Raw genomic sequence first — 22,683 nt, forward strand, 5'->3', positions numbered from 1 at the left:
TTGACTGTCTGTTTGTGAATGAGTACTTATATTTGTTTTAAACCTGCTGTCTATTAATTCCATTGGGTGACCCCTGGTTCTTGTGTTATGTGAAGGGGTAAATAACACATCCTTATTCACTTTCTCCACATCATTCATGATTTTGTAGACTTCTATTGCATCCCTCCTTAGTCATCTCTTTTAAAAGCTGAACAGTCCCAGTCTTATTAATCTCTCCTCACATGGAAGCTGTTCCATAACCCTAATAATTTTTGTTGCCCTTCTCTGTATATTTTCCAAGTTTAATACATCTTTTTTTAGATGTGGTGACCAGAACATCACACAGTGTTCAAGGTGTGGGCGTACCTTGAATTGATATAGTGGCAATATGATATTTGCAGTCTTCTTATCTATCCCTTTCATAATGGTTCTTAACATTCTGTTAGCTTTTTTGACTGCTACTCCACACTGGATGTTTTTAGAGAACAATCCACAATGACTCCAAGGTCTCTTTCTTGAGTGGCAACAGCTAATTTAGACCCCATCATTTTGTATGTATACATAATTTGGGATTATGCTTTTCAATGTGCATTACTTTGCATTTATCAACATTAAATGTCATCTGCCATTTTGTTGCCCAGTCACCCTGTTATGTGAGATCCCTTTGTAACTCTTCACAGTTAGCTTTCGACGTAACTATCTTGAGTAATTTTGTATCATCTGCAAACTTTGCCCTGATCTACACTACAAGTTTAGATCGAATTTAGCAGCATTAGGTTGATTTAACCCTGCACCTGTCCATACGACCAAGCCTGTTTTGTCGACTTAAAGGGCTCTTAAAATCGATTTTTGTACTCCTCCCCAGAGAGGGGAATAGCGCTAAAATCGACCTCGCTGGGTTGAATTTGGGGTAGTATGGATGCAATTTGACGGTATTGGCCTCCAGGATCTATCCAGAATGCTCCATTGTGACTGCTCTGGACAGCACTCTCAACTCAGATACACTGGCCAGGCAGACAGGAAAAGCCCCGGGAACTTTTGAATTTCATTTCCTGTTTGGCCAATGTGGCGAGCTGATCAGCACAGGTGACCATGGAGTCCCAGAATTGCAAAAGAGCTCCAACATGGACTGAATGGGAGGTACTTGATCTGATCACTGCATGGGGAGAAGAATCCGTGCAGGCAGAACTCCGTTCCAAAAGATGAAATGCCAAGGGCATGATGGACAGAGGCTACAACAGGGACACACAGCAGTGCCACGTGAAAGTTAAGGAGCTGAGGCAAGCCTACCAAAAAACAAAGGATGCAAATGGTCACTCCGGGTCAGAGTCCCATACATGCCGCTTCTATGATGAGCTGCATGCAATTCTAGGTGGGGCCCCTACCACTACCCCATCACTGTCCGTGCACCTGCAAGGGGGGAGTCTCATGCTACAGGGATGAGGATTTTGTGGATGAGGAAGAGGAGGAGGTTGAGGATAGTGCACAGCAGGCAAGTGGTGAATCCCTTCTCCCCAGCAGCCAGGAACTGTTCATCACCCTGGACCCAATACACTCCCAAGGCGGGCTCCCGGACCATTAAACCGGAGAAGACACCTCTGGTGAGTGTACCTTTGTAAATATAATACAGGGTTTAAAAGCAAGCATGTTTAATGATTAATTTGCCCTGAAGACTTGGGATGCATTCACAGCCAGTACAGCTATTGGAAAAGTCTGTTCACGTGTCTGGGGATGGAGTGGAAATCCTCCAGAGACATCTCTATGAAGCTCTCCTGGAGGTACTCTAAAAGCCTTTGCAGAAGGTTTCTGGGGAGGTCAGCCTTATTCTGTCCTCCATGGTAGGACACTTTTACCATGCCAAGCCAATAGCAAGTAGTCTGGAATCATTGCAGAACGAAGCATTGCAGCGAATGGGCCCAGGCTTTGTTGGCATTCAAGCAACGTCCATTCTTTATCTCTTTGTGTTAGCCTCAGGAGAGTGATATCATTCACGGTCACCTGGTTCAAATACAGGAAATTTGTTTAAGGGAACAGTCAGAGGTGCCCGTTCCTGCTGGGCTGTTTGCCTTTGGCTGAAAAGAAATCATCCCCGCTGTTGGCCACGCTGTGGGGGGAGGCCCTTTCATGCTGAGCTGTTTGTGTTTGGCTGACAAGGATCTTCCCTGATACTAGCCATGTGGTGGGGGGCGGGGGGTGAAGTGATCATCCTAGAGAATTGGGGGGGGGTTGGGTTGTGCTTTACATTCACCCTAAAACTGCAGTCCCTCCTTTTAAATGGCCAACCCAACAAGCTTTGCTTGGTATGGGAAAGGAGGGCGTTGCTGTTTGAAACCATTCCCACATGTTATGAAGATTGAAGAAGACGAAACCCTTTGCCTTACCATGACTGCCTGCAAGCCGAATACTGTTGCCCAGCTGAGCGTGTGTGATGTCTCACACCAAACCGGCAGGCTCTCAATATAAGAGGCAAAATGCGACCTTGTACCAAAAGCTCATGTGCTATATAATGTGAATCACTTGATTCAGTGTGAAATAGTCTTCCCTTTGTTCTCTAAAAGGTATCTTTTTAAATACTACTCTCCCTTTTTTCCTCCTACAGCTGCAAATGTTTCTACGCTCCCCCTATCATCTCCGTCCCAGAGGCTAGCACAGATTAGAAGGCGAAAAAAACGCACTCGCGATGAAATGTTCTCAGAGCTCATGCAGTCCTCCCGCACTGAAAGAGCTCAGCAGAATGTGTGGAGGCAAACAATGGCAGAGACCAGGAAAGTGTTAAATGAATGCAATGAGAGGAGGGAGGAATGTGGTGAGAGGAGGCAGGAGCACGATGAAAGGAGGCAGGATGCAATGCTGAGTCTAATGGGGGAGTAAACTGACACGCTCAGGTGTCTGGTGTAGCTGCAGGAAAGGCAGCATGAGCACAGACCACCACTGCAGCCCCCGTATAACTGCCTGCCCTCCTCCCCAAGTTCCATATCCTCCTCACCCCGATGCCCAATAATGGATGGGGGGGTTAGGGGGGAGGCTACGGGCACCCAGCCACTCCACCCCGGAGGATTGCCCATGCAATAAAGGCTGGCATTCAAGAAGTTTTGAACTGTAGTATGGCCTTGTCCTTCCCTTCTCCCTCATCCACCACCCCACCCAGTGCTTCCCTCCTCACCCACCCCTCCCAGGCTATCTTGCGAGTTTTCCCCCTATTTGTGTGATGAATTAATAAAGAATGCATGATTTTGAAACAATAATGACTTTATTGCCTCTGAAAGCGGTGACTGAAGGGGGGAGGTTGGTTGGCTTACAGGGAAGTAGAGTCAACCAAGGGGGCAGGTTTTCATCAAGGACAAACAAACAGAACTGTCATACCGTTGCCTGGCCAGTCATGAAACTGGTTTTCAAAGCTTCTCTGATGTTCAGGGTGCCCAGCTGTGCTCTTCTAATTGCCCTCGTGCCTGGCTGTGCGTAATCGGCCACCAGACGATTTGCCTCAACCTCCCACCCCACCATCTCCCCCTATAAACATCTCCCACCCCATAAACATCTCCCCCTTACTCTCACAGATATTGTGGCGCACACAGCAAGCAGCAATAACAATGGGAATATTGGTTTTGCTGAGGTCTAACCTGGTCAGTAAACTGTGCCAGCGAGCTTTTAAACGTTCAAATGCCCATTCTACCACCATTCTGCTCTGGCTCAGCCTATAGTTGAACTGCTCCTTACTACTGTCCAGGGTGCCTGTGTATGGTTTCATGAGCCATGGCATTAAGGGGTAGGCTGGGTCCCCAAGGATAACTACAGGCATTTCAACATCCCCAACGGTAATTTTCTGGTCTGGGAAGTAAGTTCCTTCCTGCAGCTGTTCAAACAGACCAGAGTTCCTGAAGATGCGAGCGTCATGCACCTTTCCTGGCCATCCCATGCTGATGTCTGTGAAACGTCCCTTGTGATCCACCAGTGTTTGCAGCACCATTGAAAAATACCCCTTGCGGTTTACATACTGGCTGCCAAGGTGGTCCGGTCCCAAGATAGGGATATGCATTCCGTCTATTGCCCCAGTTAGGGAACCCCATTGCAGCAAAGCCATCCACTATGACCTGCACATTTCCCAGAGTCGCTACGCTTGATAGCAGCAGCTCTGTGATTGCATTGGCTACTTGGATCACAGCAGCCCCCACAGTAGATTTACCCACTCCAAATTGATTCCCGACTGACTGGTAGCTGTCTGGCATTGCAAGCTTCCAGAGGGCTATCTCCACTTGCTTCTTAACTGTGAGGGCTGCTCTCATCTTGCTATTCTTGCGCTTCAGGGCAGGGGAAAGCAAATCACAAAGTTCCATGAAAGTGCCCTTACGCATGCGAAAGTTTCGCAACCACTGGGAATCATCCCAGACCTGCAACACTATGCGGTCCCACCAGTCTGTGCTTGTTTCACAGGCCCAGAATTGGTATTCCATGGCATGAACCTGCCCCATTACCACCATGATGTCCAAATTGCCAGGGCCCGTGCTTTGAGAGACGTCTGTGTCCATGTCCTCATCACTATCGTGATCGCACTGTCGTAGCCTCCTTGCCTGCTTTTGCAGGTTCTGCACATACTGCAGGATAATGTGCGAGGTGTTTGCAATGCTCACAACAGCAGCAGTGAGCTGAGCAGGCTCCATGCTTGCCTTGGATTGGCGTCTGCAGGAGAGCAGAATTGCAGTGGAAGCGGTGGATGACGACAGATGCCATGAGAATAGATATTTATACAGAACGACGAGAGGACCTAGGAGGTGGATTCATAGCACCGGGAGAGTGGAGTTGCAGCGGAAGCGGTGGAGGACGACGGTTAGCACCGTACACATTTCCCGAGGAAGAACACAAGTACCCGGGAGCACATGACAGACAACATGGAGAAATTCACTATGGAGACAAGAGCAGCAGAGCAGAGTTGCAGCGGAAGCGGTGGATGACGACGACGGTTAGCAGTCCTACTGCACCGTCTGCTGACAGCAGTATGGCCTCTGCATGGAAAAAGGCGCGAAACAATTGTCTGCCGTTGCTTTCACGGAGGGAGGGGCAACTGACGACATGGACCCAAAACCACCCGTGACAATGTTTTTGCCCCATCAGGCATTGGGAGCTCAACCCAGAATTCCAATGTGCAACGGAGACTGCAGGAACTGTGGGATAGCTACCCACAGTGCAACGCTCCGAAAGTCAACGCTAGCCACGGTACTGTGGACGCACTCCGCCAGCTTAATGCGCTTAGTGTGGAAATATGCAATCAACTTCTGTAAGATTGACCTAATTTCATAGTGTAGACATACCCTTTGCCACCTTACTGTTTACCCCTTTTTCCAGATCATTTATGAATATGTTGAATAGCACTTGTCCCAGGACAGATCCTTGGGGGACCCCACTATTTAGCTCTCTCTATGGTGAAAACTGACCCTATTCTCATTATTCTTACCCTTTGTTTCCTATCTTTTTACTGCTGCACTGTTTCATAGTAAATCTATGGTTCAGATTTATGGTTCAAAGAATTCATCCTAAACAAGTCTTACTTGAGGGTGTGTGCACATGGTAATTATTTTAGGAAGATTTTGTAGTTTCTGGGGAAAGAATTTTGATAAGGTTATCAACTAAAGCCCGAAAACCAAAAAATAACACAAACTAGTCAAGTACCCCTGCTAAGTGAATTCAGTAATCCAATAAGGTGTATAGTGATCCTTTTTCAATAAGGATGGAAAGAGCTCTATAATAATGTTTCCTTTCTCTAGAACCTTTTATAACAAGGTATTCCAAAGGGCTACATAACCTTAGGCAGGATGTTTTTCTGGGTGAGCCATAGGGTGGTGACTTGGGAGCCCTGGGTTCCATTCCTAGCTCTGCCATGGGCTTCCTTAGAAAAATTCACTTCACTTCCCTACTTCCTCATCTGCGAAATGGGAATAACATGGTTTATCTGCCTCAAATGGGTATTTGTAAAATGCTTGAAATCCTTGGGGAAAGGAACTATTTAATCAACAAATAATATGTTATATTCATGGATGAAGCTGGCAGTCACACCTATAGTTTAGCTTACCTAACATTTTGCTATTGAAACTTACAAATAAGGAGCACTTTGATGATCCTGACTGAAATGTAGCCCTCTCTGAGATGGAATTCAGTGGCACACAGTAACACAACCCAACATCTGAGGACAGGAAATGGAAAATGACACCTCTAGCTAAATCTTTAGGGAAATGTAGGCAGGCACTAGGCAGCATGACATTGGCATTTGTGTGGGGTAGTAGAGTTACCAGCATGATACCTGAGGGCATTGTACTGTGGAAATTAGTTTATCTTGGATGAAACAAATTATACTTGTCTTAGTTAAAGATCCCATGGCATTTTCCCCAAGAAATAAGGTTACGATTGATATCCTGCATAAATTCCAATTCTATTACTTACACACTGCCTACAAGTCAGTGGAACTGCAGGTGTACAGCAGGTCTGAAAATCAGATGTCCAAGGTGAGCACCTAACAACTGAGGCATCCTAAAGTTAGTGGGCACTTTTGAAAACAATTGGCCTGATTCATTAGATCCACTTCCTGGAGCAACTAAGTATTTCTTAGGGGTCTGCCATCCATCCTCATGGAGTCTTGGAGAATGGGAACCTTTCTATATATAGAACCTATCAATATTCTCTATTTTAATGCTTAAAAAGTCTACAGAAAAGGATATGATTCCATATGGAGGGGTTTTTTTAAATAATTTCTATACAAACCTACTGGTTTCATACCTGTTAAATTGTATAGGTCTTTGCCATAAGAGACTGGGGCCTTGTCTTACTCTGAGGTTTTATCAACTGGTGTAGATACACCAATATAGCTACACTAATTCAAGCCCTCAATGTAGAAGCCTTGCACCAACATAAACTGTGATTTGCTCCCGATTTGAAACTTGTACAGTTGCACCAGAGCAGCTAGAACTGTGTAGTTGTACTGGTGTCTAAAACCCCCAGTGCAGAAAGTGAGCTGGGTTGGGATTACCATGTAATTAGTCAGTATTTTATATGACAAGGAATCTGTGCTTACCTGTATTAGGTTACTATTTTCACCAGCTCCTACTGCGTTAGGATAATAAATGCAACTCGGGAGACCTGCATTCATAGTAACGTTTCGAAGCTGTATTAAGTTAATGTTCAGTTGTAAACTTTTGAAAGAACAACCATAATGTTTTGTTCAGTTATGAACAACCTCCATTCCTGAGGTGTTCATAACTCTGAGGTTTTACTGTAAGTGTAAAGTATTATGAAACCATCTTTCTGCTGCTTATTCTTCAAACTTGCTTTTTGCAACATGATTGATTCACGAATGTGTTTGGAGTCTTGGGACTGCATGATTTTCACAAACATCTGAAATTGTTTGCTTATGACTATTTCCTTGATATCAGAAATCGAAAACCAAAAGTATGATGCTGTTGCCAGAAGCCTGTATTTTGTATTTCAAAAGGAATAACTTAACTCAAGTTGAAGCTGTCTGTGTAGATAAAGTATCTGATTCTGCCTTCATGTTGGATATTATATTAATATCACATTTGTCTCCCTGTAATAAGTTAGTTTGAATATATATATATATATATATATAAATATGAAAATTTGTTTTGTTCTTTCTTTTCCTTTTTAACATTAGATCTAGGAGAGCATTGGATTGTTATTGGTTGGAACTCCTGCAAAGGTTCAGACATCAGAAAGGCAGTATATAACCCAGGCAGTTGCTGAGTCACTTTCTGTAGCTGATGAAGTGCTCTCCTACGCTAAAGCACTTTCTTTTACAGCTAAAGTGAGTGAGTGACAACTTAATTAGTGCACAATGAGGAAAAGAGGTGGGTGTTTCGTGAGTCAGTGAAACTTTGTTTTCTGCTTCACTATTGTATAAGGAGGTGAATATAGATTCAATTTCACAGTCCCTCACCTGCTTAATGAATTCAAGTTTATTATACTAATGCCTTGCACTTCTATAGCACCTTCCATCCAAGCACCTCAAAGACTTTATGAAAAATAATGACATAACTTCCCCCGCACCATCACCTCCATCGGATAGATGGCATTATCATCATTTTACAGATGGGAACAGTGAGACGTGGTGAGGTTAATGATTTGCCAACTCTCTTAGCAAGTCAATGCAGAACCAAGACTAGAACCCAGTTCTCCTGACTGACAACCCTGTGTCTTAACTACTACAAAATTCTCCCTTGCTTGGAGTAGGAACACTTCTGCTATGGTATTTAGAAAGAGATGATTTGGGCCACCACTGTTTTCCAAATCAGGCTACATTTCTACTCATGGGCCGCAAATCCTGCAGCCTTTATTCAGGACTGAAATCCTGGTTCCCTGTGCAAAACCAGAGTAAACAATCAGCACATTGGCTCTGCACAAGGGTTGTTGGTGTGTGCTGTAGGGGTCAGAAGCCTTTCCCATGGGGCACAAGGCACCAGTGAAGCTGCTCCATGATCACTGTGGAAGCCTTGGGGTGACAGTAGCATTGGTGGCTTCCTCACTCTCTTGCCATGGGGAATGTTAGCCAGTGAATCAGTGTGGCATGAATTTGTGCCATTGGATCCATGGGCCATGCTTCTTCTCCTGCTCTTGTAATTTCCCTATGAAGTGGCATGTGAAAATCTTCCATGGAGCAGTGTGTCACTGTGACACTCCTTTAAGGGTTTCTGTAGCTCTTTTAGGGTACATCTACATTGCAATCAGGAGATATGATTGCAGCATGTGCAGACATTGGATACTAGGTCAAAGCCAGCTTGAGTCACAAGAGCAATGAAGCTTCAACAGCGTGGGCCAAAAATAATCCAGAAGACAAAGCAATCTGCTTTTACTGGGAGACCCTTTTAGAAAAGGGCAGACATGGAATCCTAGAACAGTATTCTATTCCACATACTTACAGCGTCTTTCATTTTGCGTTTGAACAATGCAATCATCTCTAAAAGCGAACATGAATGAATTTAAAAGCAGATATTGTTAGCAGTAAAAGCAGCCTGTTTCATTGCCTGGGAACAACCTTGTTTGCATCTTCTTACTATGGTTACTTACTGATCTAGTAAGTGTTTTAAAGGAGGCATTATATTTTTCTTTTCAAAATACACCCACACTGCCTCAGCAATTCATTGTATTACAAACAGTCTTAGTTTACTGTTATGTTACAGAATTTAATGTTCAAACATTTACTTTTCAGTGGCTTCAGAATTCTTTCTTTATTAAGGGGTATGTACTTACTGCATATGATTCTTGAAACACTTCGGTAACCTAACCTCTTTGTGATGCTTGGTGATTGCTGAATGCTGATCACAGCCAGGCTTTATCTCTGTTTGTCTTTGTGAACTTGGTGTTGGTGAAATAGCTAGGATTTAGGCAGCCCGAAAAGTCTTCTGTTTTTCCATGGATCAACCACAGGTACAACGTGGGAGAAAGCTGTGCAGCCCTTCCCACCCTGCCCCGTCAATGTGCATCAGCTGTGATCTGACAGGAGCAGCTCACAGGAGGAGAAGGTAATCCAGCCTCTGGGCCTATTCAATCCTTGGCCTCACTACTAAGACTGCCAACAAGTGTAGCAAATAATGCCAACTCTTGTAGCAGTTTTTCTGATGGATGCTTGTCATCTGTTGCTTGCTGTCTGGGATTGCCAACTCATTTCATGTTGGCCACCATATGCTTCAATACTAATGCATTTCAGACACTACAGACACAGGCTGTATTCCCTCTAGGCAGCCCTAGAGAGAAAGGGTTTGGTAGTGTGTCTTATTAAGTGCCTGATCTGTCTAGTCTCCTAAATTTCAGGTTAATGCACATGGAGTAAAAGTAAAATAACACAGTATGGATAAAGGAATGAAGAGACCATGAAAACCCAAGGTAAAAATGAATTTTAAGAGATCACAAGTGTTGTCCTATTATCAGGAATTAGTATAAACTTGTGCATTATGAACAATATAAATAGTTCAAGGATCACAGTTCTTCATGGTGACACACTCCCTTCTAACAAGCATCTAAACATTTTGTACACTAAGCCCAAAGGGATATTTACCTGTCAGTGGCTAGTCTGCCCAACAGGGGTTCTAACCAGCCTGTGTGACACTCACAGTGGGAGTCCATGAAGACCAGCACATCCCCAGTTGCCCGTGCAGCTCCCAACATACGACCCTGGATGACCCCGAGCCTCTTGTTGCTCCTGATCAATTTCACACCATCCAGCTTGGAGATGTATTCACTTAGGGCTGACTTCAGATGCCCTGCAATAAATATAATAATCATTCAGATTTTAGTGCTGATTCAATCGATCACCAAAAAAAACAAAACAAAAACCAAAAATAGTTTGTGGCAAAAATGGTACTCCCCAGTTAGTAAAATGATTTTTGGGTTAGCTTTGTTTTCATCCTTCTCATTCATGCAGGGAGTAAAGGGGAGCAAAGCCTCATCTCCAACTCCTATTTAGCTAAGTCAGACCTTTCTAGCTTGCAGTTCTGGGCATGGGGGCTGTGCTGAGCCACCCCTTTCTTCCCCCTTCCTTCTCACCCCCCCCCCACTGTGAGGAAATTGGGTAGGTAATGATGGAACCATGGTTTTGCCTCCCCACAAGTCAGCCAGGAGAATTGGCTGGGCATACTGGAAGGCATGTGCAGGCCCCTGGAAAGGAGTGCAGTACACTACTCTCCCCACGTGACATCATTGTGAAAGGGGAGAGTTGGGAAGGAATGATGACTTTCTCAGTCACAGTTCCTCTTGAGGCTACTCCTTGGGCAGTGAATCTTAACCACCAATTTATATGCCAAGGTCACAATCTAGCATTTTATTTTTAATGTGGTGTTGGTTTAAAAACAGACGCAAGGTGAAGTGAATTTAGAACTTGTAATAGATGTTGGACTAACACAGTTGTGGAGACTGAAGTCCTCTGTTTCCAATAGGGACAAGCCAGGAGTAATGTGACCTTCCCTTACATTTCCCTTATGTGTCCTTCCATTATAGACTGGAAGAACAAACTCTGAGGTGAGAGTATAATTTACTAGCAGTGAAGAATCCATGTTGTCCCAGAAGCAATCTATGGAAGAAGATCTCCCGGCAAGCAGTGTTATCAGAAACGATGCGTGGGGAGGGGGAGAAACATGGGTCACATGCCCCCCAGATTTGCTACTTGGCTTGTACTGAACATGTTCACATGGACTGAGCATGCTCAGTAACATTTGCTAAAGCCACTGCTCTCCCTCTGCCCTCCCCACTGTCAGCAAGTATGGGTCATCTCTGAGTGTTACCACCAGCTTTCCCCAAATTATCACAAGTCTCATGACATCTGTTCTTTTTCTTAAAGTTGCAGCTCCTGGAATTCTGTAAGAATCTCAGCTTTCATTGGGAAAAAGTTGTTCTGCATTTGGAAAGAAGCAGGATGATGCACTTTGTGTCACATGAGGATGAGGAGATACTTTCCAGTCCATTAGTAACTAAGGTGTCTTTAAGCAGCATCTACTAGGGATAAACATCTTTAAATCAGCAGGCCCGGATTACTTGCCCCCCATGGATTTTAAAAAAGGCTGGCCATTTTCATTTAAAAAATTAGCACTATCCAATATTTTAAAAGCACACATTAAATGGATTGAGAACTGGCTAACTGAGGCATTTCAAAAAGTAGTTGTAAATGGGGAGTCATCATCAAATGGGGGTGTTTCCCAGTTTGAGGTCCACCATTATTCAGCCCCTTTATCACTGATCTGAAAGTAAAATATAAAATCACTGGTGATTAAAATTTGTGGTTGACACAGACTGGTGGAGTGGGACGTAATGACTAGGACAGGGCAGTCATGCAGAGCAATCTGTTTGGTGAACTGTGTTTAAAAATAAAGGCTTTAAAACTATTGGAAATGACAGGAAAACAAACACTTTCAAACGTAGGATGAAGCTGAATTGTAGGGGAGGAAAAGTAAAATTTGGCAACCAGTTTTCTCTATATTTAGCTTGCTTTTGGAGGATCCTTCTAGTTCCATTCTCCCTGACCCTGCCATGCAGTATTATAATTTCCTTCCAAGAGCTTGAAAATAGAATTTAGGGAGAGCAAAAGGGAGCTACCTTGTTGACTGAGGTCATCGACAAGGATAATTTCCTTCAGAGAGGCCCTTGGGGCTGTATCCATAACACTGTGCACAGTTCTCAAGAGAGTAGACCAGGCTTCATCATGGAAACAGATGATGACACTAGCAGTAGGAAGGTTGGGGTCATAGTCCTGTTGCAGACAGCTGTATGTGATAGAATGAGAGCGGCACAATATGGAAGGTTGCAACACTTCTTTTTTGTTTACTTATTATTATGAACACATCCATTTCTCTGAGGCTGAAAGTCACAATCTACCCTTACTTCATTGCAGACAGCTCAAAATCTTTGCTCAGGGTGAAGTGATGGTTAAAAAAGCAAACAAAATGTTAGGATATCTAATGAATGGGATAGAGAATAACAGTGAAAATATTGTAATGGCGTTATAGAGAACAATAGTTTGCCCTCACCTGGAACATAGTGCTTGGTTCTGGTCATCCTACTTTGAAAACGACAGAGCTGAAATAGAAAGGGTCCAGACAGACAACAAAAAGGATTGGAAGCATGGAAAGACTTTAAAGATTTAAAGATGTGGCAAATAAGGAATAAGATAGAAATTAATTAATTAATGACAGGTTTCAGAGTAGCAGCTGTGTTAGTCTGTATCCGCAAAAAGAACAGGAGTACTTGTGGCACCTTAGAGACTAACAAATTTATTAGCACATAAGCTTTTGTGGGAAGTGGTCTGTAACCCACGAAAGTTTATGCGCTAATAAATTTGTTAGTCTCTAAGGTGCCACAAGTACTCCTGTTCTTTTTTAAATTAATTAATGTTATAGAGGAGGTCAGTCTGATGCGCCTATTTTCCTATTCTCACAAAACAAGAACAATTTATTTGTCTGTTCCTTGAAAATCAACAACTTTTAAATGGATACTACTAATTTACACAATGCATAATAAGCCCGTGTAACTCATTGCCACATGATATTATTGAAACTTAGTATGATCAAAGGAAGATCAGATGTTTATATGGATAATGAAAACATTTATAGTTACATTACATAGGTTAAATATATTTTTTTTCTAAAAAGGGTATACATTCAAAAAGGGTTATGGTTCAGGGCATAAGCCATCCATTGATGGATGGAGGTTAAGCAGAAACTCTCTGAGTGGGCAGATTATTCCATAATTGTCTACTTCAAGATTTCTTGCTCCTTCCTTTCAGGTTTTTGGTACTGGCCAGTTTCAGAGACAGGATTTCTGACCAGAAGGCTCACTGTTCTGATCTGGTGTGGCATTCCCACATCGGGTATATTCCTGATCCTGTTGACGTTAATGGGAGTTTTGCCATTGAATTCAATGAGGCTAGAATTTCACTCATGAAAGTCACACATTGGGCCAAATTAGTTAACAAATTAACAATAGTTGGGCCAAATTAATCTATGGTGTAACTTTATTAAAGGCAATGGGATCAATATGGCTCAGGTTTGTTTGTTTGTTTTTTTTTGTTTAATATCTTTGCGTTGTCACTTAAGACAGGAGAAAAGGGATAAACCCAGTGTCTTGAAGGGGGCAATTTGTGTTTCCAAGCAGAAGAATCTGATTTAACAATTGTATTCAGAGACAGGGAAAGGAAAGCAAGAAACTGATGCCGCCTCTGAACGAGGAGCAACAAATACTGCCATAACCAACTGTGGATTTTTGCCACAATCCCATAATGCTTTCTATCTTCTAGTGTTGTCATGACAAGAAAGTTGATGCTATTTTGGGGGGTGTTGATCGAAAAAGGACTGAAAATGACTGCTCTGGACTATGAAGCCTAGCTGGTGTGGCATTCAGTTGCCATGGTGATTGGCAAGGAATTAAAAATACAAATAACTAGTCTTCAGTTAAATGAGAGGGGCTGTTGGCGCATGAAACTCCTTTTCTATACTTCGGGGCAGCTGCACAGGCTGTCAAGAAGGGGCCCATAACTGGCTGATCATTTCAAACAAGTAAAGGTCATGACTGATAAGGGACAGAGCAGAGGGGTCTAATCTGACCCATGAACAATACTGAATTGTGGTCAACACTACATGAATTCAGACAAGGCAAGGGCACTGTCAAAGGAGACTCCTGCTCGGCTTCAGAAAAATGTCTTATTGAGATTCAATTCCCAGCAGCATTTCAGTGGGAGCTGTAGTTTTGTGAGGTAATTTAAAACCTTTTAGACATTTTGTATGTTTGCATTTGCCTGGGTACATAATATTTGACATTTAAAATCCCAAGAGAGAACCACCGTGGTTTGTGGACAAGGCCCTGTCATAAAGTCAAGATGACAGGATTGACTCACCCCCACTGTCCAGGGGGATGCTAACTGCACCTTGGCAAGAAGAAAGCAGGTGTTCTCAAAGGTGGCAAATGCACCCCCAGGGGATGATACTGGAAGGGTGTTGAGCATTTGTACCTTCAGGGTCCTGGTAAACGAGAGTAGCATTAAAGTACAATTGGCCCCATTAGTGGAGGATTCCCAGCGGCTAGGCGTGGTCACCTGGCCACGCCCTCTCCCCAGCCAGAAAAGTAAATGGGATTACATGAGGTATGATTTTGTCTTATTAATAAGCTTTAGTGAGAGGGTGGAGTGCATGTTGGCAGAGATCCAGGACTTCTATTCATACATGTTTTGAAAAGTACCACCGACATGCACCAGGGATAGGCAGGAAAGACTGTGGTTGTACGGAGCAATGCTTGATGTGTAAGGTTGTGGGGTGTAGCTGCAGAGATCAAAGGGGCCACCCTCCACATTGGATGGTCGGGTCCAAGACTTTATGGACAGCACATGAGTGGCAGGCTGCAGTGAACAGCAGGCAATTTAGTTGTTCCAGTGCACTGCTTTAATGCAAAAGACAATGCAACGGTATGGTGTCAGCTCTAAGGGACAGCACTTCTAAGAGTATGTTCTATGACAAACTCCATACATCTTAAAGCTGATTTATTAGTAGATGAAATATATAGAAGTGGGGGTTTATCATTATTATTTTGCAGCATGCAAGTAAGTTAGGTGCCTCAAAATAAGTAGGTATGGTCCCTGCCACAACAGTTTACCACCTAACTTCAGACAGGCTGCAACAAAGGTAGAATTGTATAGAAATAACTCTCTGGAACATTTCTAGCTGGTTTTGGTTGGGTAATTATAGAGGGCCTGATTCACCCCTGCATTGCTCTAGTTTTCCATCCGTGTAACTCAGCTGAAATAAAAACAAATTAAAGATAATGTATATCAAACACTGTTAGCAAATATGGAAAACATCCTCTAAGTCTTGAAGTTTGTCTCCTCAAACATGGACTGCCATTTGTCTCTAGCCATGAGAAAATGACCACTGCAAAAGATATGTGAAACCTCTTGCTTGCGTAGGGCCAGATCACGTCTTTTTGGTATGCTGCACTACTCAAAGGGGATGCATCAGAGACAGTCTGCCTCAGAAAGGCAGGATGCCTCTCAGAGCTCTCCCAGTGCTCTGGGGAGCATGGAAGCTGCTATATCTCTCTAAGACTTGCTACATAACCCATCTCACATGGCTAGCCAGATCAGAGGGAGGCAGAGCCATGGCTCTACTTGCTTATTCCGGAGTCACCCCCCCCCCCGATGATAATTGGAGTAGCAGTGAGTTCCGGAGCTGCTATTCTGCCTTAAGGAATCCATTCAGGAAGGGGGATTGATGCTCTCTCTGTCCTCCACTACCTACTTGGCTAGGTACCAGGTAGAACCTCACCCATCAAGACCAACTGATGCACAGACTAACTACCAGTGAACTTTTCACTAGATCTTCTTAGCAGGCTATAGCCCTGTAATCTACCTGTGCCTCAGTTCCCCCATGTGCAAAATAGGAATAGTCCTTCCCTACCTCTCAGGGGTGTTGTGAGATAAAATTAATTAGTGACTGGAAGGTATTCAGATACTATGTTGATGAGGGTTATATGACTACCACGACATAAAGAGGAGAGCTTACAATCTAACCAAACAAGACGAAGTGTAGGAGGCCCAGAGATTTTCGGTTATTCTCTGCCCTTTCCCCAGTGTTAGTGGTATCATCAGCTCCTGCAGGGAATACATGAAACTGTCCACTTGAGAATACAGAATATAATAGAAAATAATGTTATCGCTTTACTAACTGAGTGGCAATGGACACCCAACAGATCAATACTTTTATAGCCCTTTGGACATGCATCAAATGCCCTGGCATTCTGTTCACATCAGGTGCACTGCAAAATATTCAGCAGTCAGGGAGCAAAGTCATTTTTAGACCAAGATTCTGCCCACAGTGACACCCAAGCAATCCTACAATAACTATACGCAGGGGTAACTCAGTGCTGAATTTGGCCCAAGTTGTTTTGCTTATTTCAGTCCCCAAACAGTCAGTGGTCCCGCACGAGTGAAATTCAGAGCAGAATCTGGGCCACTACCTACATATGAAGCACTCTGAGAACAAAGGATGGCATCAGCTGAATAGAATACAGTAAATAAATAAGTTTAAGTATATGTGCTTATTTAACAAAAGACACCTAAACAAGCATAAATAAGTCCCTTATATTGGCATCTTATGGCTAGCACAATTCATCTGCATAGCTTGCCTTTCCAACAGACCAACCAGCTCCATAGTTCTCACACACCAACAGATGGCTAAATAGCACTGACTGGCCCTGGCACCTGTTAAATAAAGCAGCCAACTGCAACATTTTCCCATTCTGATATGTGCCAGCAGAGGCCGCCATACTCCTCATTAAATGAGCAGGCTAATAAATAAGTGCACTCACAGGTTGAAAAGTCAGAACTTGTTGGCTACCTGGGTGAAGTAGGACGATTGCCTCTGCCAGTGAAAGTGAAAGGGCAAGAGAGGTACATAAACAAGGAGCAAAAGAGTTTTACAAATAACATAGCCTTGTACACTAATTCATTGTATACTTGTTCTTCCCTCTCTGCTGGGACTGGAACCCCCAGAGTGACTGGTACGTTGGTCCAATAAAAGATACTACCTCACCCACCTTGTCTCTCTGGTACATTGCAGTTATTCTTCCTTCCACACCGCCTTATTGTTTTAAGAAAACCGAAATCCCCACAACAACTATAGTATTTAAGAAAGGGAGAAAATGAGACAAGTGTCTCTCATGGCTCTTGTTATAGCATTTGCTGTGCTCTCAGTATCCCCAGGGGATGATATAATGGAATGAAATGAAAGCTGTTGTACTCTAAGTTATTTTAGGAGACAGGAAGAGGAGTGTGCTTTGTCTAACTAGGATGTGTCTTGCTAGTTTGAGCTCCAATTTCTGATCTGTGTTTCAGGGTCCCAGTTTGTAGCATGGAGTTTGGGAAAGGGACATGGATTTGGGGGAATGGATATATTTCCTTATGGGGAGGACGGCTGGTTGCTCCAATGAGGAAGATGATATGAAAGAAAGGGGACAGGTTTCTCAGGGGTCAAGGGAAAGGTTTTTTAGGGGGACAATTGGGAGGGGTCAGGTTTCTCATAGGAAATAATTAGGATGTTTTACTTACAAAGGATGCCGCACCTCAGGCAGCTCCCTGCGCAGAGAAATCCGCTCACTGAGCGCTTCATTAAAGCCATGAGTTTCCAGGCCAAGGATTGCCAATTGCTCACCCCCAGCAGCCTCTTCTGAATCCTGTAGAGGAAAGGACATGAGCTGGGACTCTTGGTTTCCCCTGGGCTTGACATTAGTCTTTTCCTCCTGCCTTTTGCTCTGCTGCTTCACCATTCGGTATCCTTTTCTAGCCTTGCTGTCGTTTCTCCTGGCTATGGGTGACACAATGGCCACTAGCAGCTCGTCCTCCCGGAGGGAAATGAAAGGGGCTAACCCCACCATGGGGTAGTACTGCTGGCTCTCTTCCTGAGTCTCCAACATTTCCTGGGTTTCCGGAAAGTCCAGCTGATACCCTTCTCTGGCACTGAACTTTAATGGCTGGGATGTCCCCGCTTTGTTCAGGTCCCGGAATGGTGGATTCAGGATTGTAACCATCAGTAATAAAAAACCCAGCATCAGCAACAACAAGAGAAACTGAAGCTTACGTGATCCATATCTGCACCTCTTCTTCAAGAGCATACTGTTGGTGACAAAACAATACAGATGGTCATGCTAAATATCACTTGGATATTTTTTACAGCACAGCTCTCTGGTTTCTTTGCAGCAATAAACTGGTCATTACTGTCTGCTGTGAGGTTCCCCCTCCCCCTCGCATTTCATTGATGTTGTTTCATGCTTTCCCGTATATTTGTAGACAAAATCAAAAATACCTACTTATGAGAGATAACATAGATCCAATTAGATAAAGGAGATCCTTTATTATACAGAATCCCAGATTGTCTAAGAAAGAATGTATTTAGCTGACCAAAAAGCTCATTAAAAGGTGGTTTAAGTTTGATTTTCGTTTTTAATTCTGAGAAAAAGTAAAAATAAATTCCATTTTTTATAGTTTCCTTCCAGAATATTTCCTGCCACTGCAAAGTTTCCAATCGCTGCCTGGGCTGGAGTGATATTATCTTTGCAAGCAGATCTGACAGCTTCCCCTGTTTTGACGCGTCAAGTTAACTGTGATCAACAGATGAGAACTAGTCAGTCCCTGACTTTCTTTCACACATAACTACAGCACTCAGTCAAGGAACCCTTTGCCAGACATAATACAAAGCAATGTGTGTGTCTTTCTCTTGGTCCTAATGCCCTCACTGTTCTTGTCCTATCAAATCAAAACTTTGCATAGAACTGTTAGAGGTGCACTAAAAGGAGGCAAATGCTGTTTCGGGAAACAAATCAAGAAGCACACATGATTCTAGTTTAGAATATCCTTATTAAGCAGGGAATATATATAACAAACTGAATTGAACAAAGGGTTGAATGAACATGATATATTGAATGCTAAAATGTGTTTGATTCATAACATCTTGACTCTGGAATATATAGGTATTTTTATGTGTAATAAATATTTATATCTTTAGTCATTTTAGCGCTGGCAAAATGTACTGAATTATCAACCCTGGAGACTGGCGTCCCTAAATCAGATATTGCATCGGCAGTAACAGTGCAAGCTTTTCCACCAGTGGGTACTAATGTGTTGCAACCCTGATCTGGAAGGACCACCTATGGGACTGAAAGGGTAGTTGAGTCTCTGTGGCATCTTTGCTGATACTACTAACAAGGTTGGTGCTAGTTGGTGCTGACTGGGGCATTTGTTTTGTGAGACGAGAATAGGAATTGGCTGAGACTATCAACTGCACATCCCATGGAATCATGTGCCTCTCAACCTGGCAAGGCCCAAATATGGGACATCACCACAATTTTATAATGAGACTTGTGATATTTGGTAATTTTCTTAAAGCCTCAGCTCCTGGAGGCAAGTGATTATATGAGAATCTCTGCTCAGTTTTTAAAAATGTATATTTCTAGCCCTTTTAGTTGTAGAAAAAAGCCTGAAAACATAAACTGAGTGTACCTTAAAGCTTCAGGAACCAGACAGCAAATAAAAAGAATCCAAAATTTATTATTTTAACAAACAGTCTCATGACTTTTAAGCCAATCTTACGATTTTTGGGGCCTGACATATGATGTGTTAACACTTGGGGTTCACAATATAAACTGATCCTAAATGAGGGACACAAAGACGTATTCCTGCAGGACATTTAAAATGCTACCGGATTCTTCCTTTAGTCTAAATAACCCCTTTGTTATAAACTACAACTGTTTCATGAGTCTTTGTTGCTGATGTAAATAATTTTCAACAATAAAAATGAAGGCACTAAAATGAGTGATGTCCCATTAAACAAGAAGATATGATGTAGCATCCTCTAGTGACTGGAGGCTGGCTCTTTTTAAAAGGGTGTACTATCTGCCACTTCAGAGTGCACTCCCACAGCACCCTTACACACTAGTATGCTGTATCTTGGCTCCTTCCCTATCTTAGTTGTGCTTTAAAAGGTATGCTATAGCCCAAAGCATATCTTGGGGAGAATTGGTATGTAGCTAATGTTTTGGAAGCATCACCATTGTGTGTGCCTTTTCCACTTTTACCCACATAACCAGTAACATCCCAAGCCACCATTAGTTCAGAGTTTGTCTAATGAGAAAATATTGCTCTTTTTACTGGATTTCATAGAAAACATTGTGATGTCTTCAATTCAGCTGGGAAGCATTACCAATTTGCATGAAAAAAATCTGAGTTCAAAGCCTTCATTGAAATAACAATGCATGTCAGCTACAGAAAGGCAAAATGAACCGTCAATGAAGAGACCTGTCCTAGGCAATTTGCAAAGAGCTGGCACCAGCAACTTGCAGACTATTCAATTCCATAGGAAGGGAGAAGCAAGGATTAAGGAAGAGGGGAGTGGGTGAAGTATTGTTGATTTTTCCCCCAGTTGACCTAACAAAATGCATTTATTTGATTTGTAATATATTTTTTAGCAGGTAAACCGTTATAAGATGCTGCTATAATAGCTCTGGTCAATATAATTCTGGGCTGGTGGTGGAAATCGGAGTTATAACATGACTCTGTTCTTCACTGAAATGTTGTGTAGTGCTGAACAGCTGCTGCTCATCTTTCTCTCTAGGGATAGCTGCATTTCAGTGGCAGGTAAAGTAGTCCAGTTTGCAAACACACAGATATCTTTTCTACTTTTAAATTAAAGGTTGCCAGTTAAAATTAAAGTGGAAACACATAGAGTCTAACAGATAAGTAAACCCTAGCCATTTAGAACCATGGAACTGAACAATTGAGGAAGTTATTTGTACATAGATATTTCAATATGCTCATACAGTTCACACAGTCGAGTAAATAAAATGTACATGGGTAAAATTGCACAGTCCAAAACAACCTTAATTCCTTGTCTAGCTTCAGTCTCTAAACTCAGAACTTTCTTACACACCACCACACCATAGGTTTCAGAGTAACAGCCGTGTTAGTCTGTATTCGCAAAAAGGTGGAGGAGGTATTTTTTCATGCTTTGTGTGTATATAAAAAGATTTTCTACACTTTCCATCGTATGCATCCGATGAAGTGAGCTGTAGCTCATGAAAGCTTATGCTCAAATAAATTGGTTAGTCTCTAAGGTGCCACAAGTACTCCTTTTCTTTTCACCACACCATAGTATACATTTCTAATATAATCAACAAACGCTCATAAACTGTTTACCATCCACAGAACATTTCTTAGGTCACCTCCCCAGTTTGGGTCAGAAAAATGAGCATTGTGCTTCCTGCCTTCTCTATACAACCACTGCCATGTCATTCCCACGTGTCAATTTTACTCTGGTAAGGAAGCTACTTCTATCCCATCTTACTTTCCATATGCAGTCAAGATACAGCACCATTCTCTCACCTGCTATTCCACTCAGAGGCAGAAAGGCCAGTCTTCCCAATCCCCCTGTCCTGTCCAGATGGAAAATTCAATGTATACCTTCTCTGTGTACCCTGCCAATGTGAGACAGAGGCTCCTCCTTGACATACAGACCATAAAGAATCTAGAGATGAGGTCAGCTAAAAATCATGTTCAAACAACAGGAGAGATGTTTCAGGTCTGGGAGAGAAAGAACCCAGGAGCTGTGAAATATGAGGAATGTCACTTTCTGAAAGTTAGCGGTGTTCCCAGAACAGTGTGGAGGGATTAGTAAATGATCTGCAAGATGGCAGCTGCCAGGAAAAAGAGAAGAACTTTCTTCTGATGTTAGTTTAAAAAAAAGAAAATCAATGCCATTACATAATACATTATTTTAGATTGTAAATTCTTTGGGGCAGGGAGTGTCCCAGTGCCTAGCACAATAGGTTGTGGCCTTTAGGCACTATCACCATATAAATATTAAAGAATGATTATGTTGCTACAAGGTGAGATGAAAAAAGAGCTTTCCTTTAAACTTCTCAAACTCATTTACAGTATTACAATATTGGTGCTAGTGGCACCTTAGAGACTAACCAATTTATTTGAGCATGAGCTTTCGTGAGCTACAGCTCACTTCATCGGATGCATGCCGTGGAAACTGTAGCAGACTTTATATATACACAGAGAATATGAAACAATACCTCCTCCCACCCCACTGTCCAGCTGGTAATAGCTTATCTAAAGTGATCATCAGGTGGGCCATTTCCAGCACAAATCCAGGTTTTCTCACCCTCCACCCGCCCACACACAGATTCACTCTCCTGCTGGTGATAGCCCATCCAAAGTGACAACTCTCTACACAATGTGCACTCCGATGAAGTGAGCTGTAGCTCACGAAAGCTCATGCTCAAATAAATTGGTTAGTTTCTAAGGTGCCACAAGTACTCCTTTTCTTTTTGCGAATACAGACTAACACGGCTGTTACTCTGAAACCTGTCAATATTGGTGCTGAAGCCCTGACTCCTGGAAGCACGTAAATACAGGAGAATCTCAACTTTCATTTATTTAAAAAGGTAAGTTTCTAGCCCTTGTGGTTGCAGAGAAAAAATTGCTAAAAATGACCCAAGTGTACCCTTATAGTTAAAAAAACAGAAGGCAAATTAAAAAAATCTCAGATTTATAATTTAAAGACGAAATCGTGATTTTTAAACAAGTTTCATTACTTTTTGAATGGTTGTGATGGGCAATATTACATTTAAACATTTTAGAAAGAACCACAGAGTTCATCTTGGGGCTTTAAGAAG

The 22,683-nt window shown here is 42.7% G+C and overlaps 1 protein-coding gene across 7 annotated transcripts in view; it reads right to left on the minus strand.

Moving 5' to 3' along the window:
- GALNT15 (polypeptide N-acetylgalactosaminyltransferase 15) overlaps positions 1-21,552 on the minus strand; it is a 44,733-nt gene extending 23,181 nt beyond the window's left edge. For 6 of the 7 annotated variants that reach the window (XM_073333559.1, XM_073333558.1, XM_073333555.1 and 3 more), the window contains exons 1-4: positions 21,383-21,552; positions 17,558-18,121; positions 12,064-12,230; positions 10,034-10,238 (exon numbers count right to left, since the gene is read on the minus strand). In XM_073333559.1, coding sequence (XP_073189660.1) covers positions 10,034-10,238; positions 12,064-12,230; positions 17,558-18,120 — 935 coding nt within the window. In that variant the 5' untranslated portion in view covers position 18,121; positions 21,383-21,552. Of the gene's footprint in view, positions 1-10,033; positions 10,239-12,063; positions 12,231-17,557; positions 18,122-18,315; positions 18,602-21,382 lie in introns of those variants that run through there. The other variant, XM_073333557.1, reaches the window with a different exon arrangement.
- Between the last annotated feature and the right edge of the window lie 1,131 nt (positions 21,553-22,683).

Source organism: Lepidochelys kempii, chromosome 2 (assembly GCF_965140265.1).
Source record: "Lepidochelys kempii isolate rLepKem1 chromosome 2, rLepKem1.hap2, whole genome shotgun sequence".
NCBI classification, from domain to species: Eukaryota; Metazoa; Chordata; order Testudines; family Cheloniidae; genus Lepidochelys; species Lepidochelys kempii.